This window comes from Plecotus auritus, assembly GCF_963455305.1.
Source record: "Plecotus auritus genome assembly, chromosome: 8".
In the NCBI taxonomy this organism is placed as follows: Eukaryota; Metazoa; Chordata; class Mammalia; order Chiroptera; family Vespertilionidae; genus Plecotus; species Plecotus auritus.
This window is the reverse complement of record NC_137782.1, coordinates 136,218,058-136,240,948: the sequence shown is the minus strand read 5'-3', so window position 1 is coordinate 136,240,948 and position 22,891 is coordinate 136,218,058. Positions and strand designations below refer to the sequence as shown.

The 22,891-nt window shown below is 41.1% G+C and overlaps 1 protein-coding gene across 3 annotated transcripts in view; it reads right to left on the bottom strand.

Moving 5' to 3' along the window:
* SERTAD2 (SERTA domain containing 2) overlaps nt 1–22,891 on the bottom strand; it is a 121,834-nt gene that overhangs the window by 73,319 nt on the left and 25,624 nt on the right. For 2 of the 3 annotated variants that reach the window (XM_080685732.1, XM_080685733.1), the window contains exon 2: nt 17,416–19,458. The exons of the other annotated variant lie outside the window; for it this stretch is intronic. In XM_080685732.1, the coding sequence (XP_080541858.1) occupies nt 17,507–19,444 (1,938 nt within the window). In that variant the 5' untranslated portion in view covers nt 19,445–19,458 and the 3' untranslated portion in view covers nt 17,416–17,506. Of the gene's footprint in view, nt 1–17,415; nt 19,459–22,891 lie in introns of those variants that run through there. 3 annotated transcript variants of the gene reach the window in all.

The following is a 22,891-nucleotide window of genomic DNA, read 5'->3' as shown; positions in this document are numbered from 1 at the left end:
TACATTCTGCTGGACTCAGCAAGACCATACCTACAAATTTATCTTAGGGAGAAAAATGAAAAAAAGTGTGCAAGATGTAAGGATAAGTGATGTTCCCAGCAGTAGACTGCTTCCAAGAGGACAAATGAAAAACAATACAAATGTCTGGTAATAATGGTTTATTGAATAAATTATTTTACATCCATTCACATTGGAATACTATGCTGCTACTTAAAAAGATAACCTATATTGACATGGAAAGAGTTCCATGACTGAAAATAGCAGAAAACAAACAGCATCTATAGTATGATGAAGTTTCTTTTTTCTTACGTATTCCCTGGGGTAAGGTCTAGAAACGTATTCAATGAAATTATGCCAATGGATTCTGAGTGCAGGGCTTTAAGGGAGGTTATACTTGTATGGGTTGAATGTTTTGAACAAACATTTTATCAAGGTACCAAATAATAATAAAAATGACACATACATGCACAGAAGTCGTGCAATTTCCAAAGGAATCACATATAATATTTAGTCAGATAAGACAGAGAATCTTAATCTTTTCATTATGGCAATGTAAGCCTAAAAATTTACCAATTTGGTCTAATAAGGGAATAAAATTCCCCTTTTCATTCTAGGCTCAAGGAAAGGTAGAAGCTAGAGCAGCTACCCAGGTAAAATATCTTGAGAAAAGAAGTTTTTTAAATCTTATAGAATAATTTAAATCTTCGGAATTAACACGAATAGCCAAGAATCTGAAGAACTACAAGGAAATAAATCAAGGTCATCAATTGTTCAAATATGCATTGCATCAATTCTGACCAGTCAGAAAAGTATTGGACATTTGAAAACATCCAAAATGCAATGGAATTCTGTTGTCCAACACTACCAGATTGTCTCTTATTTCACTGCAAACTCAAACATACTCACCCACTACTTATTCCAAAGTCCTGAGACATATAATCAATTTAAAAAGTAGTAAGTAAAATGCTTGGCGTGTAATATGGAAGGCAAGATTAATACCAGGAAGAGGTAATGTAATACAAGCTGTCAGTCTTGTACAATAAAGAGTACAACCAGTGCGTCTGAAAGTCTTGTTTCCATGGCCCTTAATATTCTGAAGCACTTAAATTCTCAAGAATTCTACCTTTGAAACAGAAACCTCTCGGCAGGGTACCATAACTTGTGCAATCAATGCAAGTTAATACTGTGAGTGCTCTCCACTTCTTTGAAAAACTAAGATATATGGGGAATTCAAACATGTTAAACTCTATCCCAGAATGTGCATATTCAAGTATGAGCAGTCTAGCACAGTGGTTAAGGCCCTGGAGGTGAATGATCTGAGTACAAGTCTTGACTCTGCCGCATACTAGCTTAGAAATCCTGGGCAAAATAAGACCTGCTTCAGAGTTGTAATGACTGAGTTAATGCAGACAAAGCACTTAGAATAGTTCCTGACACAGAGAACACCCCCCAAATATTAGCTGTCATGATTATGGGGCATAAAAATGATTCCAGGATTCTAATGCTGTGGGATAGCTACGGAACTAACCAAGCTAAACTTAAGTTATAAGGCATTTTATAATTCCACTCATTATGGTTCTGACTTTTTAAAAAAAGTAGTGAGTAATTAATTTTAATTCTTTGAAGTGCTTTAAGACGCTGCATTAACTAAATGTTATTCACAAGATTATATAGTACAATTGTTTCAGAGAGCTCAGAGGCTTAATATAATTATTTATTTTCTGATCCAAAATGTGATAATTTTTTTCCAAACAGTTTCTAAATGTGAATATGTTTATTGGTTACAGGTTTTATTCTGAAAACAAAAAAAACTTTCCAAACATGACACATATACTTCAAAGAAGTGGTAATGAGGAGTTTATGCCAGTAATTGCTACGAATTTGAAAAGAACCATTGCAAAACCCAACTATATGAAAAGCCTAGCACAAAAAATGCTCTGATCCTAGATGCACTTGCCCCTCCATTCTAGCAAAATGAAGCTTCTTTCTTTTTACTCCTTTGTCACTTCGTTTTTTAACTATCCCTGAATTTCATTATCACATCATTAGACTTCATTTCATTGTCCCTTTTCAACAGGAATGCTCTTTTAAAATACATAAATGTCTCTTCATTTTTTTAAATATATATATATTTTTTATTTTAGAGAGGAAGATAGATGGAGAGAGAAACATCAATGATGAGAGAGAATCATTGATTGGCTGCCACCTGTAGACCCCACACTGGAGATCGAGCCCCCAACCCATGCAACCCACCCAGGCATGTTCCCCGACAGGGAATCAAACCGCGACCTCCTGGTTTATAGGTCAATGTACAACCACTGAGCTATGCCGGCCGGACTCCTTTTTTTATGTTTAAATTGCAAGGCCTAAATACTGGCAACTCATCAGATCATTTCACGAACTAAGAGTCTGCCTTTAACACACAGCACCACTGGTTTTGGTAAAGTTAATATATACCTTAAATTACTAGAAACTGCCCTGACTGGTTTGGCTCAGTGGATAGAGCGTTGGTCTGCAGACTGAAAGGTCCCAGGTTCGATTCCGGTCAAGGGCATGTACCTTGGTTGTGGGCACATACCTGGTGGGGAGTGTGCAGGAGGCAGCTGATCGATGTTTCTCTCTCATCCATGTTTCTAACTCTCTATCCCTCTCTTCCTCTCTGTAAAAAAATCAATAAAATATATTTTTAAAAAATTACTAGAAACTATTACATCCTGATGTATTTACCATTGGCCTTTGTGCAAAGACCATGATTTTGTGCCTTGATTGGTGTATCTGTTTGTGTTTTTTATTGTTTGTTTGTTTTTTTTCTTAATATATTTCTTTATTGATTTCAGAGAGGAAGGGAGAAGGAGAGATAGAAACATCAATGATGAGAGAGAATCATTGATTGGCTGCCTCCTGCACACCCCCCACTGGGGATCGAGCCCACAACCCAGGCATGTGCCCTTGGCCAGAATCGAACCTGGGACCCTTCAGTCCGCAGGCTGACTCTCTATCCACTGAGCCAAGCCGGCTAGGACATGGTGTATCTGTTTTGCTCTGAGATTTGAGAGAGACCCCTTTGTGACAGTTTAAAAGTCATAAATATAGTCCCCTTTCTGGTCATAAAATGTCTGAACTTTGCCAGAAGCTCTTTCACTTGGTCCTCGATTTGAAAGGCAAAGACGGTCTAGGGGTCACAGCTTAAACTCTAGTAAAAGTCTGACCTTGTGATGGGAGTTGTAATGAAATCACTCTTATGAATCAGCACATGCCATTGTTACTACAACTAACAATCATAATTTCTAATAGTAGTGAGTGTTTTCCATGTATCAACTTAGTCCTCAGAATAAACCAATAAGTTAGATATTATTTTCATGCTGGCTTTATAGGTGAAAAATATGAGGAAAAGAGAGCTTAAGTAACATGACCAAAGTCACACATAATGTGACAGTGACAATTTGAACCCAGTTGGTCTGGGCCAGGGCCCATGCTCTTAACCATGTGCTATACTCTCTCAAAGATAATTTGGGGCAAGCAAGAAATAAAAATACAGTGTGACTGCATCATCATGCACTTACTTTACTCAAATTCAACTATATGTGCTCAATTGAAAAAAGAACACTAGAAAGTAACAGTTTAGGTAGTATAGACAATTGCCCCTGTTTTACTCATTGTATGCCCAGAGGATAGAGATGGGAAACTCATTTTTTTGTACTCTTAATCCATTTCAGTATTTAAGTATCCATTCTTAATGACCCAAGTACTTCTCCTTAATGACAGTACTTAATTAAGTTGAATGTGGTTTTAGTGTAAAGAGACATTTTTCATGTAACATTAGTTATATGCAAGTCAACTATTTCATCTGGTGCTCAATTGAAGAAACAGTGATTATCCTATTGCTGCTGGGGGAAACTGGCTCTCCGGGGTGATGGAATGTCAGTCCCCACTGTGCACCTTCCTCAGGGATTAACAAGAGCAATTTTGACCAAATACAATCTTTGCAACTTCAAAACTTACCTCCTGCCTTATATGCAACTCCACTAATGCATCACGGTTGTATGCATTACTTCAATAACAGTGAGTAATAGAGGCCAGATAATTTACAGAACGTAATTTGTGCTCATCTAGGCCATTACTGTGGCTTTGCAGTCTCTTACATTCCTCATAGCATCTGCTCAGTTTTCCCCCCACTTTCCACAAAGTCTCAGATACATCCACACCCACTTAGTTGCTGACAACAACACATACTTTATAAGATGTGAACCATGCAGCATCAATTCTCTCCACTTAGTCTACCTTCACCACAAAACTATATCATCCAGCCCCTCCTGCTACAAATTGAAATCTAGTCTCACCGTTTTACTGAAACTGCTCTCTCGAAAACCACTGATGACTTGGTTGCCAAGTCCAATAACATTTCAGTCTTCATCACTCTTTCTGTATAGCAGTGATTCTCAACCATGGCTACAAATTAGAAGCACAAAGAAAATACTGATGCCAGGGCCCCACCCTGGGGCCATCTTAATTGGTCTTGGGTTGGCAGAGGGCTAGGTTCTTGTTTAAAGCTTCCCAGATGATCCTAATGTGTAGCCAGGGTCAAGGATCACATCTCACTTGTAACTCTTCCACTCAAAACTCTTGGTCACCATGATATCATACTTACTATTTCTATTTCTCCTATGGTTCCTCTTCAATATCCTTCTCTGATTCCATTTGCTCTGCCAATTGTTCATTTTCCTCTCAACTCTTAATTTAAGGTTTCCAACAATCCCAAATCTCCATATCTAATCTTGAACTCAAGCCTCAGCTCTAGACCCTCACCTCACAGAGATGATGTCCCTCTGAATTCAAACTTCACACATCCCAAATCATCATATTGTGCTAGCTGCCTCTCAATCCTCTCTACATAATAGCTTTTTCAAACTTTCTGCATTTTTCTCAAACCCTCCATTTTCTACCACATCTCTTCTTGTTTGTAGCAGAAAATCTTGCTCTTATTTCACAGAGAAAATACAAGTCTTTACACTCAATCTTAACTTGACCCAACCTGACAAAGTCTCCTACACATGCACTTTCTCTGCACACCAACCCTCCAGGGCTCCTGTTTTCAGCCACTCTAGAGTAGGACCTATCAATTATTTCCTTTCCTTCTTCTGGATCCTTCCCATCAGCATCTAGATACATTGAAGCCTTTCCCATTTTCAAAAAATAAACTCAGAAAACTGTTTAACTCTACATAATCTCTTAGGTACCATCATCTCTCTTCCTATACAGTCAAAATCCTTAACAAGTTTTTTACATTCACTTTTTCCCCCTTCCGATTCACTGCTCAACTCACTACAAGTTTCCATGCCATCCCTCCATCCAACCAGTTCTTGTCATAGTCAGCAAGGGCCTCCTTGTTACTAAGTCCATAGAAAACTTTCAGAACTGCACATTACTAACCATTCTATTGTTTTTAAGTGCTCTCTTCCTCCCCTGGCTTCCAAAATACTTCATGTTTAAGTTCTCCCTGCTTCTCTGGCCACTCAGTCTCAGTCTCTTCTGGAGGCTCTTCTCCTGCAGGTATTCCTGAGGAGGCTGTCCTCACCTGCTCACTCATATTTCTCCCTGTACACTCTCATCTATCCCACCACAGCAACTGTGTACAATTTGCTGCTGCCACAGAAGTATTTGTCCAACCAGATCTTCAATGAGATTCAGAGCTACAAATTCAAGTATCACATGATCTCACTCGTATGTGGAATCTAAAGAACAAAATAAACTGATGAACAAAATAGATCCAGAGACACAGAAGCATGCAACAAACTGACGAATCTCAGAGGAAAGGCGGGGAGAGGGTGGGGGTGGGGGAATGGGTGGGAAGAGATTAACCAAAGAATTTATATGCATATATGCATAACCCATGGACACAGACAGTAGTGTGCTAAAGGCCTAGGGTGGGGGACAGAAGGGGTCAATGGGGGAATAGAGGGGGACATCTGTAATACTTTCAACAATAAAGTAAAAGAATTAATTAAGCCGAAACCGGTTTGGCTCAGTGGATAGAGCGTCGGCCTGCGGACTGAAGGGTCCCAGGTTCGATTCCGGTTAAGGGCATGTACCTTGGTTGCGGGCACATCCCCAGTAGGAGGTGTGCAGGAGGCAGCTGATCGATGTTTCTCTCTCATCGATGTTTCTAGCTCTCTATCCCTCTTCCCTTCCTCTCTGTAAAATATCAATAAAATATTAAAAAAAAAAAGAATTAATTAAAACACACACACACAAAACAAAACAGAGTTACAAATTCAAATGCCTAACTCTACTTCTCCTTGGAGAAGTTTTATGGGTGTTTTAAATTCAACATGTCCAAAATTGAACTCATCCTCTTTTCATGCCTCTCCTCAAAGCTGCTGCTCTTCCTCTTCCTCAGTGAAGGCATCACCATCATCCAGTTTCCCAAGCCAGAAACTTGGGCATCATTCTCATCTTCTCTTTCTAAACCCACCATACATTCCAGCAAGCACCACATTCTGCCCATTCCACCCCAACTGCTTCAGTTCAGTTCAGGCTGAGACTATCTCTTGCTTGAATTTCACTGCAGCACAATCCTAACTGGTCAGTGCAGTCTCTCTACAAATGCAAATCTGATCATGTCACTCTGCAGCTTAAGACTATGCAAAGTGGTGCATTTTATATAGGCTCAGAAGTAGTCAGAAAGATGCCAGGGATGAGATAGAGTTCAGAAACAAACTCAGAAAAGTAATTTTATATATGATAACATTTAAAGCAGCACTTAATATCAGTGAAGGTGATTCAATGAATGAAGTTGGGATAATTGGCTATTTAGTTGGAAAAAAAAAATGAAGGATGTATCCTTATCTCATATAATGAATGGTATTAATTTCAGATAAATTAAAGCTCTAAATGCAAAAAAAGAAACCATAAAAGAACAGAGAAGAAAATACATGAAAATCTTGTTACTAATCTGGGGATGAAGAAGGCTCTTGTATAAAAGGTCCAAATGCCTCCAAAGGCCACGCAAAGACCCTAACATCATCTCTCTCTACTGCCCCTACTCCTCCTCTCCAGTCGCGGGAAGTTCTTGCTTCAGGAGATGCACCATGCATGCTCTCTCACCTGAGTGCCTTTGCAATGCTCTTTTTGTCCTCTCGCTCTAATATACTGAACAATTCATCATCTTCCCTCTGATTGTAAATGCTGCATTTATCTTATATTAAATTTGGCTCAATGTCATTCCCACCCCCCAGGATTCTATTCTGTTCCACTGATTTGTTAGTCTTCTGTGCCAATGACATAATGTTTTAATTATCTTATAGATTTTAGGTAGATGTTTATACCTGCTATCTTTATTCAAATTTTAAGAAACACTAGAATCAGCTTATCAAATTCTATTAAAAACTCCATTAGGACTTTTGGATGTAATTGCACTTAATCTATAGATCACTTTGGGGAGGAATGGCATCTTTTCATCTAGGGATGTGTTTCTCTACCTCTTTAGTCCATCACCAAATTTTTTTTTTATAATATATGTCTTATCGAACATAATTTTTCTAGGTATTATAGTTATAATTGCTATGGTGATTGGGGCTTTATTTCATTATATTTTCAAAGTGATCACTGAAGATGTGTAGGAAAGCTACTATATTCTGCATAATTACTTTGCATCCAACCACCTTACTGTTTTCTCTTACTAGTTCTAATAGTTCTCCGGGAGAGTGAGAGTATTAGGTTCCACAGGAAAGAAAAAAGACAGATAGTTGAGGCAGGTTGCATGCAATATAATGAGGTCCACGTAAGACAGGTTAAGTTGAAAATGACAATGTTATACTAAACTAGAGATGTCCTAAAAATATAGAAAAATACAGAACTGGAGCAGAGGAGAGGGGTGAGGGCTGAGCAAGATGTAGGAGGCACGTGCATACAGGTAAGAGTTGAAAACACTCCTTAATGGTAATGTCAATGCCAGAGTAATGAAAAAAATGTCTATTCCAAAATTTGCTATTAAAAATACAATTAAAAAGGCACTGTTTTAATTGTGTGGTGGCTTCATACTATAATTATTGAGTATAGGCCTATACAAGGTACTTTTCCAAAAGAATTTCAGGAGACCAAGGGTGGAGTCTCCTGACTGTAGGTCTGACGACTACATTACTACCATGGAATTCATGTGAAAAAAAATCCTGATGATCAAAAGTAAAGGCAGGAAACGGGTGGAGGGAAGGGGAAATGCTGAACTACAAGGTCATGGTCAGGAAACCAATTTGGCAAGGCATGTGGAAAACCAAGGCATATAGAATCAAGTACCACATACAGTAGTGCACAGTCCAAAGCCAGCTTTGTTTTCAGCAACGGGACTCAAATGGCAGGGCGAGAGCCAGTGTCTGCGATCCACAGAAGCAACCACCTCCCAAGTCCCTGTCAAGCTCGTGTTTTTAGCAGCTCTTACTGCTGAAACAGACTCCTAGGTGGAGCTCAGACAAAAGGCTGCCTCGCTCCTAAGAAATGTGTTAGTAATTAATGCCTAATGTTGATTGTCAGTAATGTATACAAGTCTCCTTTTCATTCATTACCATTATTTTTAAACAAGTCAAAGAATGATATCTGTAAATCATACAAGAAAATTAAGATATAGTATGTACATCCAAACCCTAACTTTATAAAAGAAAGGTGTTTATGTGTATACATTATAGGTGTATGTTTATTTTCTTTGTGTCTATTGTCAAAAGTAAATATCACTAAATACCAGAATGTAGCTTAGTTTTTTGTTGTTTTTTTTTTAAAATATATTTTATTGATTTTTTACAGACAGGAAGGGAGAGGGATAGAGAGTTAGAAACATCAATGAGAGAGAAACATTGATCAGCTGCCTCCTGCACGCCCCCCACAGGGGATGTGCCCGCAACCAAGGTACATGCCCTTGACTGGAACCGAACCCCGGACCCTCCAGTCCGCAGGCCGACGCTCTATCCACTGAGTCAAACCGGTCAGGGCTATAGCTTTGTTTTTAATTGATTTATTCTTTTCTGAAATTTTACAGTTTTCTACAATGAATATATATTGATTTTTATAATAAGAAAAAATGTAATAGGTGTTATAAAAAAAAAAAAACAGAAATCAAAGATCCTGAAATACAGAATTTCAGATCACTCAGGAAGATAGGAATTCTGATTAAATCTCCAAATTTTAGAATATAAGTAACAAATAATGGGAGATAAACACCTAAATTTCTCCTTTGGAGAAAGTTAAAATAAAAGGGTTGTTAAAGGAACAAGTGTGAAACCCACGGAAGTGTACCAGCATGAAAGGGAATGTAATTGATCCTCACATTATGCTGGTAGAATGGGAAAGAGGTTACAGAAGACAAGACAATCACCTCAGAAATGACCCCCTTGAAACAGTGCAAGTCAAATAGGATCATGCTTTTGGGAAATGAAGGCAACATCTCTGAAGCCCATGAGGGGTACAGGGTTAACTATGGGAGGGAGCTCCTTCCTGGTGCAGTCATGGGGGAAGGGCACCTGGTGGCAGCTAGGCCTGCCTGCCCTGAGACAGCTGTTTCCTGGACTGGCCTCTTACCTTCCAGCACCCCAACCAGGCCGCCTTCCTGGTGCCTGGTCCTTCCGGAGAGTCCCTACCAAGTCCTATGACCCGCCCTCCCATCCTCCCAGCCTCAGGACCCAGACTTTTAAAACTCAGAGGGAAGGGGCAGGGAAAGCAGCTAAGTGGACAAATTAAAGTCCTCTGTTTTGAGCCTGGAAGCCAGTCTGCCAGAAAATCGAAGCCAACAGCAAGAGTAGTATCCTTGCTAAAACCGGTTTGGCTCAGTGGATAGAGCGTCGGCCTCAAGGGTCCCGGGTTCGATTCCGGTCAAGGGCATGTACCTTGGTTGCGGGCACATCCCCAGTGGGAGGTGTGCAGGAGGCAGCTGATCGATGTTTCTCTCTCATCGATGTTTCTGGCTTTCTATCCCTCTCCCTTCCTCTCTGTAAATGTCAATAAAATATATTAAAAAAAAAAAAGAGTAGTATCCTTGTGACTAGATGTGAGAAACAGGTATGTTTATTATGCTCATTTGAACACATACTTACTAAGTGTCTTCTACAGGTGAGGTACCTGTGAGGTGCTGTAGGGGATATAAAGAAAAATCATTCACCTTCCTAAGAGAGCCAATGTTGATAGAGGCGGTGATAGCCAAATAAAGCAAGTGAAGAACTGTGCAATACAATAATGAGAAGGAAATCTGCATGGTGGGTGAGAGTGGGTTCTGAAGTCAGGGGACTGAATCCAAATCCCTGGCCTTCTACTTGTGTGACCTTGAGTAAGTCTCTTAACTTCTTTATATCTTAGTTTCTTCATCTATAAAACAATGATAATAGTGGTATCACCTCATAGTGTCCATGGAAGATAACGAAGAGTTTAGAACAGTACGTGGCACATAATAAAACATTTGCTATAATTCTGTGCCCGCTATGTAGCAATGTGCTAATACTTTATATCTTATATTAAATAAGGGAGGCATTATTAGCCCTGTTTGCAGATGAGGAAACTGAGGGTCAGAGAATTAGATAATCTGAGCAAGATCTAGAGAGGAGGAACAGGGTTGTGATTTGAGCTGACACCTGCCTGAACGCAAAGCTTACCATGTTTACTACTACTACTATTGCTGTATAACAGCGGCAGCCAACATCTGTTTAGTACTTACCCTGTACCGATTATTATATGCATAATTGCAATTATTCTCACAAGATACTATTCGGATCCATTTTACAGAAGGAAGGAGGACACCTACATGGAGAGGCTCGGAAGTCACTGAGCTGCTAAGTGGCAACGCCAGGATGTCAGCTTGTGTCTGCCCTTTTCCAGGCCAGAGCTCATCACACTGCCTAGTGGTGCGTCACTGGGGAGCTTCAAGGAGAGAGCAAGAGATTTCAGAGGGTCCAACCCCTAGAGGGGTAGTACCTGCCTACATCTGAGGAAGGGAACCATGGCAGCATGCTCACCTCCTCACTGGTGGTTCTCATGAGCCTGCAAAGGCAGGTGTCATTGTCGGTCTCATATGCCAAGGTGAAAAGCTTATACCCAGTTCATCTAGAAATGGGGAGTCAGTTAAGTTTTTTCAGTGAGGTTTTTCAGTAAGCAGTATTTTAGGAAAATTAATCTGGGAGTAATGAATAGGATGGGCTGGAGAGGAAAGAAAAGTGTGGCAGAGACCGACTGGCAAGGAGACTATTCTAAGCCACAAAGCTTATTTTAGTCTTAACATAGCTATATGTCAGACACAGAAAATAAGTCCTTGGAAAAAGACCCACCTGAACACAAAATGACTTGCAGAAAACTGCATTTTAATATTCTAGATCTATATATAACAGCTCAAATAAAAGTGGATTTTTCCTTTTTAAAATTAACTGAAGAAATATATACATATGTATGCACAAATAGCAATTTTTAAAAGTAAACTATGAGACAAGCTAGGTATGTAAATATGATTGAATTAATCCAGCATATGTGAAGAAAAGAAATATTAGGATTTTTATAGGGATTTATAGTTTTAAAAAAACTATTGATATAAACTTTCTGGAATGGTAAAGAAAAAAAAAGATAATATGTAGGCTTTATTTTACGTAATAAAGGATATACCTTATTTAGGTAATTACAAATTCAGGAACTTTATTTTTAATTTACATGACAGAAGAAAATGTATGTATGAGATGCTAAAAGTAAGGGAATAACAGTTTTTGTCAATTTAAGATTAAAAACTAAAATCAAAATTGTGATCAAATAGAAGAGTTTTATAGTTTCTAGGTTTATTATCACTAGAGTGTTGAGGAGATACAGAAAGTAGTCCTTTTCTGACAGGAACTGCAATAAGAACCATAAAGATATTATTATACCCTTTGGCTAAATAAATCTATTCCTAGGAATTTATTCTAGGGAAATAACTGACTAAAAGCAAAAGGGCATCTGTAGAAGATACACAATACAGTGTTTCTCTAGTACCCAAAATCAAGAAACAATGTGCCCTGGCCGGGTGGTTGGTTCAGTTGGAGTGTCGTGTGAAAGGTTACGGGTTCAACTCCCAGTCAGGGCACATACCTACATTGTGGTTCCAATCCCTGGTCGGGGTGTGTATGGGAGGAACTGATAGATGCTTCTCTCACATCGATGTTTCTTTCTCTCCCTCTCCCTTCCTCTCTCTCTAAAATTAATAAAAATGTATCCTCGGGTGAGGATTGGAAAAGTAAAAAGAAAGAAACAATCTAATAATCCAATATTAGAGAATTGCTTGATAATTATGATTTGTAAAGATTATAATATTTTATAGTACTAAATAAGTTTCAATTATAAACATGATGTAAAAATACAAGAAAATGATTATTACATTTTAAGTATTACAGAATACATAATTATATGGATATTATTTATACCTATATAAAAACATACATACATGGAATGAGGCATTGTCAAAATTAAACACAGTAGTTCGAGGGTTGTGATTAGGTATCTTTCTTAAAATAAAAATTTTAAATATTGTTCTACTGTCTTTTTATCATCTTTCTGTCCATATAGATTTTTCAGTTTCTTTAAAGTAGAGGAAACTTCTTAAGGGAAAGCCATCTATCATCCCTAATCTCACTGATCACATGCAATTTCTCCCATATAGGATTTTGCCTAATCAGCCTCATTTCTAAAGCATAACTGCATAATATTTCTTTTCACTTTTCTTATTTATATTAACTAAAAATAACATAAATCACTATCCCTTCTCAAGATTCTGAGTCCAGGGCTAATCCAGGCAAATCCAAGAGAGCTGTTCCACACCCACATTCCTTCCTTAATTTTTGGATAGAAGAGTTCTGTAGCCACATGGATTGACTTATGACAAAACCCTTCCTATTTCTAAACAAAATACTTCTCTGTGCTCAAGTGAAAATACACTCAGATTCTCCCAACAAATTCATTTTATCTGGGCCATTAGATGAATGCCTGACAAAGGAGACAGAGATTCATGGAAGTGAGAGCTGCAGATGGTTTTCCAGAGAAGTCTTTCTACTGCCAGGTTTTTAGAAATAGTTTGGGAGGAATCAGCAGTTATAAATAGGTTGCAACAGAAATACCTTATCTTAATTTTTCCAGTATTCTGTACTCAATTTCTGAAAAAAAAAAAAAAAAAAAAAAAAATCTCGAGAAAAAAAGATAGTCTTCAAAAAGAAAATTTCCAGCTTTTTTCTTCTAGGAATAACCCAAACAGTGGTTTGAAATGGGCCAACATAGATCTTGTAGATTATAGAGTAATATGTAGACACTGGGCAACAGTGGGTCGAGTGAAAGAATGAGTTTCCTTTCCCCTGATCCAGCCGCTACCCCTCCCATTTCCCATTCTCACCAGGCCACCCCACCACCATTGTTCATTGTTCAACGTGTACTATTCCCTCACTCCTTCACATAGCCTCCTTTCTTCAGCAAACATGTGTCTATGAAAACACATCCGCTTCCAGTCCTCTCTCCTCAGTGTACCATCAAATTCAGCTTCCTAAAAGACTAGAGGCCTCGTGCACAAAATTCGTGCACGGGGGGGGGGGGGGGGTGTCCCTCAGCCCAGCCTGCACCCTCTCCAATCTGGAACCCCATGAGGGATGTCTGACTCCCCATTTAGGCCCGATCCCACCAGGATCGGGCCTAAACGGGGAGTCGGACATCCCTCTCACAATCCAGGACTGCTGGCTCCCAACTGCTCGCCTGCCTGCCTTCCTGATTGCCCCTAACCGCTTCTGCCTGCCAGCCTGATCACCCACTAACCACTCTCCTGCCAGCCTGATTGATGCCTAACTGCTCCCCTGCCAGCCTGCTTGCCCCTAACTGCCCTCCCCTGCAGGCCTGGTCCCCCCCAACTGCTCTCCCCTACAGGCCTGGGTCCCCCCTAACTGCCCTTCCCTGCAGGCCCGGTCACCCCCAACTTCCCTCCTCTGCCAGCCTGGTCACCCCTAACTGCCCTCCCCTGCAGGCTTGATTGCCCCCAACTGCCCTCCCTTGCAGGCCTGGTCCCCCCCAACTACTCTCCCCTGCAGGCCTGGGTCTCCCCTAACTGCCCTTCCCTGCAGGCCCAGTCACCCCCAACTTCCCTCCTCTGCCGGCCTGGTCACCCCTAACTGCCCTCCCCTGCAGGCTTGATTGCCCACAACTGCCCTTCCTTGCAGGCCCGGTCCCTCCCAACTGCCCTCCCCTGCTGGCCATCTTTTGGTGGCCATCTTGTGTCCACATGGTGGCAGGATCTTTGACCACATGGGGGCAGCCATCTTGTGTGTTGGAGTGATGGTCAATCTGCATATTACTCTTTTATTAGATAGGATAGAGGCCTGGTGCACGGGTGGGGGCCAGCTGGTTTGCCCTGAAGGGTGTCCCGGATCAGGGTGGGGGTTCCCTTGGGGTGTGGGGCAGCCTGGGCGAGGGGCCTGTGGTGGTTTGCAGGCCAGCCACGCCCCCCGGCGACCCAAGCGGAGGCATCCTGGTATCTGGGATTTATTTATCTTCTACAACTGAAACTTTGTAGCCTGGAGCAGAGCCAAGCCTTCTGCTCGCTCTGTGGTGGCAGCCATTTCTGTTGGATTTATTTATCTTCTATAATTGAAATTTTGTAACGAAGGCCAAGGCTGGCTAGGGCTTCAGAAGCTTGGCTTCCTCCATCGCCGGGGGCAACCCTAGTCTCCTGCTCTCTCCAGCTCCGAGGCTGCTGCCATTTTTGTTGGGATTTTATTTACCTTCTATAATTGAAACGTTGTAGCCTGGAGTGGGCTGGCCAGGGTGTGCGGAAAGCTTGGCTTCCTCCATCGCCAGGGAAACCCAAGCCTCCCTCCTGCTCTCTCCGTGGCCGCAGCCATCTTGGTTGGGTTAATTTGCATACTCGCTCCTGATTGGCTGGTGGGCGTGGCTTGTGGGTGTAGCAGAGTGCTGGTTAATTTGCATATTACTCTTTTATTAGATAGGATAGCTCTATCCAGGTCATCCTCCTCTTCAACACCCGTATTGACTTGCCAAAGTTCCTAGCATGGGTTGCAATTCTCCCCAGTTGGTCCATCTATTGTTCCTGTATTTGCCCTGGCTTTCCACCTCTCTGAAATGCCTTTCCCCTCTTCATGCTCATTGTCCAAAGCCCTACCCATCCTTTACTATTAAGTCCAAATTGCACTTTCTAACAAAAGCCTTCCCTGCTGGCACTAATGAGAAACTTTGTTCTTCCTCTGAACTGTCATCCTAATTTATGCCCCTATGATGTCTTGGAAATTTTGTAGTTACTTGTGAATAAAGCTTATTTCTCCATCTTAAAAGCATTGACAATAACATCTCTTCTACACTTCTCATCTTGAGTAACTACTGAATCAATAAAGGACCAAGCTTTGGTGAACTTAAGACTGCATATGGCCCTAGTCAGTTTGGCTCAGTGGATAGAGCATCAGCCTTCGAACTGTAGGATCCCGGGTTCGATTCTAGTAGGGGGCATGCTGAAGGCAGCCAATCAATGATTTTTCTCTCTCATCATTAATGTTTCTCTCCCTCTCCCTCTCCCTTCCTCTCTGAAATCAACATAAAAAAAAAAAAGACTAAATATGCACATGTGTGTGTGCCAGTGCATGCATATAAAAAGTCCCCACTTGTTTAGAACTTGGAATGGGCAGGCTTCCAGGCTAGCCTTCACACAAGTATACTTAGCCCATATACAGCTGGGACTCACTGCCTCAAAGATTTGGATTTGAGAGACTGGGGCAGGGCCCAAGCATGGGTTTTTTGGTTTTTGTTTTTTAAGTTCTGCAAGTGACTGAATGGGCAGTCAGAGGGCAGATACGGTATTAATGATGCCGGCCTGTGTTTGGGGTCCTAGCAACAACACGTATATAGTTCAACAGGGAAGAGGAAGAGGAAAAAGAATTCTCCCCCTTTTCTGGGGAAAGAATATAGCCAGTCCTATTTTTTAGCCTTCCTCTCATTTCCTGGGGACCTTATGATGCTCTAAATCTCCTGAGTTTCTCACCGTGACCTGCCCGTTTCCCTAGTATTTCCCTGCTAAAAGTTTACTACTGTCCTAACCCTCGCAAAATGTTAGCTTCTCCAGGGAGTAGTTCTATTAGATATCTGGGGTTCCAAGCACTACCATAAAAATAATTTATGCTGTAGGGGTCATGAATGAACCTTTCAGTTGCCTGCATATGTGGTAAGAGCTATCGTCTACTGAGAACTTACTATATCCTAGGCATGGGATCATGTACACTATATGTATACAGGTCAAGTTAATCCTTGAGTAACCCTGGGAGGCAGGTACAATTATTCTCATTCACAAAAGATAAAATAGACTTGACCTGCCCAAAGGTTAGACAGCTAGGAAGTGGCAACACCCAATATCAAGTCTGAAGTGTCCAATTCCAAACTCATGTTCTTATCCTCCTTGCTATGTGTTAAAGAAGACTTGCTATCCTGCACTTGTTACTCTGCTCAATGGCCCTTGGCAAGGATAAATAATAAAAAGAGCTCTGGCAGTGGACTAGAGGACAGGAAACTGCCAGTATGACCAGACGGGCTCTATTGCTAGGGTCTACTCCCCTGGTCCTTCCTCCACTCTGACCCTCAGATTCTCTATGAGCACTGACAATGCCTTCCGTGGCAGCAGCATCGGGCCTGGTTAGAAGGGGAAAACTGAGGCAAGAGTAGTAGCCATTGTGTGTAGGGGTTGCTTATAATTAGGCTGCTCTATTTGAAATGCATCAGGAGAAATGTAATTAGTACACTCATTTCTTAGATCTCTGTTATATATCTCACTTGTAAAAAGACTTGGATTAAGACCTAAATCTTAGAAATAATATCCTGGTAGGAACTAATGAGAAAAATATTTATGGAATTGGACCCTGGTTGTGAAATACAGGGCTTATAACATCCAAAAATGTTTTTCTTTATTCAAGGACACTAACATTTAACAAAGGTAAATATCACTTTAAAAAAAGAAAAAAGATTAGCCTAGGCCAGTGGTCAGCAAACTCATTCGTCAACAGAGCCAAATATCAACAGTACAACGATTAAAATTTCTTTTGAGAGCCAAATTTTTTAAACTTAAACTATATAGGTAGGTACATTGTTATTAACTTAATTAGGGTACTCCTAAGCTGGCCTTTGCTAAAAACGTCCTCAATCTGATTGAGGTACATTCGCTGAGGTTGACCCCTTCCAACTCTCCCATCCACACTCGTCTTGTATACTTGTTTCGTTTATCTCCTTTCGTTCATCCTCTCTATATGTCCAAACCATCTCAACATACCTTTCTCAATCCTCGACAATACATCTTCATTCACTCCACAACATTCCCTAAAATTAACTTAATAAACTCTAGTTCAAGTTTTAAGTCTTAAAGTATAGATACGTTGAATAAAACTTGATATCATACTTAATAACAGTATTATTTATTGATAAAATTAAATTCCTTACAATTTACCCTACAATATCCATAAAATTAAATCATGACAATGACTGACAAACACTAATGTGAACAATGGCCTTGCATCTCCTTGGAAAGTTTGGGTAAGTCAGGTTTGTATGTTGTTGTTTTTAATTTTAGGCATGATTCCAGGTTCTCATCAATAAGACGACCTCTCAATTTACTCTTGATAAGGTTCATGCTTGAAAATGATTGTTCGCATAAATATGTAGACCCGAATAAGGAAAGAACAGCAAACGCTAGTTTTTTCAGTTCATTATATGAGTCAGGAATACTATTCCAGGTGTTAAAAATCAACATATCTTCCTTCTCCAGGTCTTTCAAAGCAGACCACTTGTGCTGTGAACTAAGTTCACATTTGTTTTTCTCCAATATTTCTATATCAGCACAAAGACGTTCAAATTTCGAGCTCCACAATTCTTTGTTTTTTAAATCCAGCAATTGCATTTCAAAGTTGCCAATGTCAATATTAAAGGGAGAAAAATTTAATTCTGTTACAGTAGCATTAAGAGGTTTTTTAACAAAGGCTAACGTCGCTTTGCTGTTTCTGAATTCCTGAAACCTGTTGAGAAAAGCTTCCCTCATATTTAAAAGTGTTGTTTTGAAATAGCAAATGTCAATATCAGAATTATTTTCTTGGCGATGTTTCAACAGGCTTGGAAAGTGAATCAAAGTTTCTCTTTCAAAATCTTGAGCAAAAAGAGATAATTTGTTTTCAAATGAAATAACTTCTTCTAACATCGAAAAAATTGTGTTTCCTTTCCCCTGTAGTTTACGATTAAGCTGATTTAGATGAGACGTAACGTCTACCATGAAATAAAATTTTTGGATCCACTGATCATTCGTTAGTTCTGGATAGTGAACACCCTTCTCAAGGAGAAATGCTTTAATTTCTGTTAATAAGGAAGCAAACCGTTTCAAAACGTTTCCTCTTGATAACCAACGTACCTTGTTATGCAGCAGAAGATCTGCGTACTCACTCTCCATTTCAACTAAAAATTCTTTAAATTGGAGATGGTTAAGAGCTTTAGCTATAATGGAGTTGATAATGTTAATCACCAATTCCATAACTTTGCAAATTTCTTCTGGAAATGTCTGCGCACAAAGCGCTTCTTGATGAATGATGCAATGGTAAGTAAGTATCTCGTGATTAATTTTTTCTTTCAAAATAGCAACAAACCCGTTTCTTACGCAGGTCATACTTTTCGCCCCGTCTGTTGAAATTGAGACAATTTTATCGAGTGGAATATGATGTTTTTCAATGCACTCAATTACAGCATTTGCTATATCCTCTCCATGTGTTTGACCTTTGAACGGCAATAATCCTAAAAGTTCTTCTTTAGGACCTATAGATGAAATAAATCGTACAAAAAGTGAAACTTGCGCTGTATCATTGATGTCACAAGACTCGTGAACTGCTATTGATAAAGCTGAAACCAATTTAAGATCTTCGACTTGCTGGTCGGTTATATTCGAAGACATTTTGACTATTCTATCTTTCACTGTTTTAGCAGACAATGGTAGCTCTTTAATTTTTTTTAGAATATCTGCTTTGTTCTTAAAATCCCGAAATAGCTCTTCGGATGCATTTATAAAACAACATTTTATGTATTCACCATCTGTATATGGTTTTCCTCTCTTAGCAATCTCTTGACTAACCACAAAACTTGCAATATTAACATTGTTGGAAGATTGCATCCAGTAATTAAATACAGTACTTGATTTTCCTTGACTCTTCTGAAGTTCCTCAACTGCCTTCTTCCTTGCATCACCAACAGGATATTTAGTACTAAATGACACGTGTTTAGTTGTAAAGTGTCTCTCCAAATTTGATTTCTTGTTATGCGCCAATTTTTCCTGACAAATAAGACAGGTCGGAAGGCCATTTAAGTTTTGAATAAAAGCGAAAGTCTCGGTCCATTCAACTTTAAATTCACGGTTTTCGTCTTCCGTTTTTCTTTGCTTCTTCTTTGTGGCCATGTCAAACAGGGCACCTAAAAAAAAGTTTCATTTTATAATAATAAAGCCACCAACACAAAATAATTACAATTCTTAAATTGATGACAAAAATACCTGTAGGATTTGCAGCTGGTTGGAAAAATACAGGTAACTTTATGCTTCGAGTAGGTACTTTTGTCACCCGCACGCGATTTGCAGATGCGACTAGCACTAACCACTGCACATGAGACTGCTGACTGACTGGCTCACTCAACTCGTGCATGAATCGCGCGCGCCTCCCCCGCGCTGCGTATGCCGCTGCCCGCCTGCGCTGCCTCTCCCGTCAACCGACTGACCGACACCCCCACTTCTTCTAATGCCACTTCTTCAAAATAGACTCGCCCAGGCCGAAAACCGACTTCTGTGCATGGGCCACGAAGTTTCAATCGCACTGTATGTGCGTGCCCGCACATGGTATTTTGTGGAAGAGCCACACTCAAGGGGCCAAAGAGCAGCCACCGTTTGCCAACCACTGGCCTAGACAAACTCGAAAAAAAGCCTTCATTTATTTCTAATTACCACTCTGTTGCCAGAGATTCTTAGCCACTTTTGCGAAGCCTTCGTGTGTCCACTGAAATCAGAGCTTGTTCTGTGGGCATGCCATTGCAACATCCTCAAGGGTCCATGCAGTCTTGGCCTGATGCACTGCAGCCAAGCTGGGATAATTCTTTTCTCTTAGTGCACGCATTCTCGTGCACACACAACCCCTGAGTGTCTGAACCTCTGCCAAGGAGCAAGAGGACAGTCTGCTGGGAGATCAGGTTCATCTGAAAGCTAATCAGTTTTACCTGCAGTCCAACTCCACCATTTCTCAGTCATCCTGACAGCTAATAAGTGGAAAATAAACACTCCTCTAGCTTATAGCACATGGGTTCAATCAGCCGTGGGCAAACTACGGCCCGTGGGCCGGATCCTGCTGTTCTATCCGGTTCTCTTGCTCTCCCCTCCGCTCCTTTACTTTGAATTTATATTAGTTCACACAAACACTCCATCCATGCTTTTGTTCCGGCCCTCCGGTCCAGTTTAAGAACCCATTGTGGCCCTCGAGTCAAAAAGTTTGCCCACCCCTGGTTCAAGTTGAAGGCTATGATTAGTAGCATCGAATGCATACCTCAATGAACTCAGTTTCTAACAAACAAAATTGAAATGAAATTGAGGCTGCATGATTTTCTCAACGTTCTCATGCCAAGTCTCAGAACATCAGGAAGCACAGCGGATGGTGCTGATGTCCACACAGAACAGTGACTGATGTTCCTGACCAAAAGTGGGAGAGATCAGCTTGCAACAAGAGGACCCATGAGGCAAAGACAAAAATGACTCTCTTGAATTCCTTACAATTAAACTAGCTTGATAGGAAAAGCAAATTCTAGGAGTCCTGGCTGTGTTACTGAATTAATTACTAATCTTTTCTGCGCCTCGGTTTTCTTACCTATGAAATGGAAGTATTAGTATCTGCTGTGGTTAATTCAGTTTATGGAGATAAAAACTAGACAACTAGAGTGAAAAGTGTTCCAAGAGCATGATCAAGAGGTAATCCAGTAATGCCAAAATCTTATTACTATTTCTTATTTCATTTACAGTCAGCACACTCTTACGACAATTTGATAACAACAAAGGAAGTTACAAATGGTTTTATTTTCCACTTGTGCTCTTACTCAAGTCACTTTTCATTTTGTTCCCCTTCCAGAAAATAAGGATATGGGAAACAGCTTCTATGGTAAGGTTCCTAAGTCTCAAATAACTAAGCACTGCATAAAGTTTTAAATTAAAAAGTTTCCTTCTCATAATTTTCACTGCCTTAGCCAGGTCACTCACTGACTATGAGGGGGAAAATGCACTAGAAGCACTTGAATTTCCACCTCAACTGTAACATAATCAAAGGAACCACAGCCCCCAAAGAAGAAAAGGTTGGGCATTTTCAACACTTCTCAGCATCCTTTATATCTCTAAACCAGAAGCTATCAAGGCTAATAGAACTGAGGGAACCACACTTTTTAAATAACAGAGGTATAAAAAAGTATATAAATACAAATGGACAGAGTCACGTATTATAGAACATACTAGAGGCCCAGTGCACAAAATTCGTGCACGGGGCGGGGGGGGGGGGGGGTTGTCCCTCAGCCCAGCCTGCACCCTCTCCAATCTGGGACCCCTCAAGGGGTGTCCAACTGCCCGTTTAGGTCCAATCCCACCAAGCTGTCGGACATCCCTCTCACAATCCAGAACTGCTGGCTCTCAACTGCTTGCCTGCCTACCTGCCTGATTGCCCTAACTGCTTCTGTGTGCCAGCCTGATCACCCCCTAATCACTTCCCTGCCAGCCTGATCGATGCCTAACTGCTCCCCTGCCATCCCGATTGCCCCCAACTGTCCTCCCCTGCAGGCCTGGTTGCCCCCAACTGTCCTCCCCTGCAGGCCTGGTTGCCCCCAACTGCCCTCCCCTGCCGGCCTGGTCGCTCCCAACTGCCCTCCCCTGCAGGCCTGATCACTCCCAACTGCCCTCCCCTGCAGGCCTGGTCCCTCCCAACTGCCCTCCCCTGCAGGCCTGGTCCCTCCCAACTGCCCTCCCCTGCAGGCCTGATCACTCCCAACTGCCCTCCCCTGCAGGCCTGGTCACCCCCAACTGCCCTCCCCTGCAGGCCTAGTCGCCCCCAACTGCCCTCCCTTGCAGGCCTGGTCCTTCCCAAATGCCTTCCCCTGCAGGCCTGGTCCCTCCCAACTACCCTCCCCTGCTGGCCTGATCACCCACAACTGCCCTCCTCTGCCGGCCATCTTGTGTCCACATGGGGGCAGCCATCTTTGATCACATGGGGGCGGCCATCTTGTGTGTTGGAGTGACAGTCAATTTGCATATTACTCTTTTATTAGATAGGATGTCCCCACCCAGGTTAAAAAACTGAACTGTCAGCATTCCAGAAGCACCCTCCCCACCATGCCCTCCTTCCTGATCATGTGCCCTCCTCCCACCCCTCGTGAACATTGTCCTGGATGGATCCTAATACACAAGAGCTGCGCATTCTCTGGGGCAGCAGTTCTCAGTGTGGTCCAACTCTTGGAGGGGGGAAAGGATCTTGAGACCCCTGGGAATCTCTAGATGACTTCAGAGGGTCCACAAAGTCGAAACTATTTTCATAATAGTTTTAAGATGTGATTTGCCTTTTTCACTGTTGAAAAAAAGTGAAACATCTGGGTGGGTTCAAGATGACATGATAAAGGCAGCAGCATCAACTTGTATTAACAATCACCGCCACACTCTGAAGAAAATATGCCAGGTTCGTGCTAAAATGTTTTTTTGAAGCAGTAAAAATATTAATTTTATTAAATCTCTTCTTTAGGATGTACAAATTGCCAGTTATAAAAACAGTCTTGGGGATATAAAATACAGCATAGAGAATATAGTCAATAATACTATAATAATTATGTGTGGTGT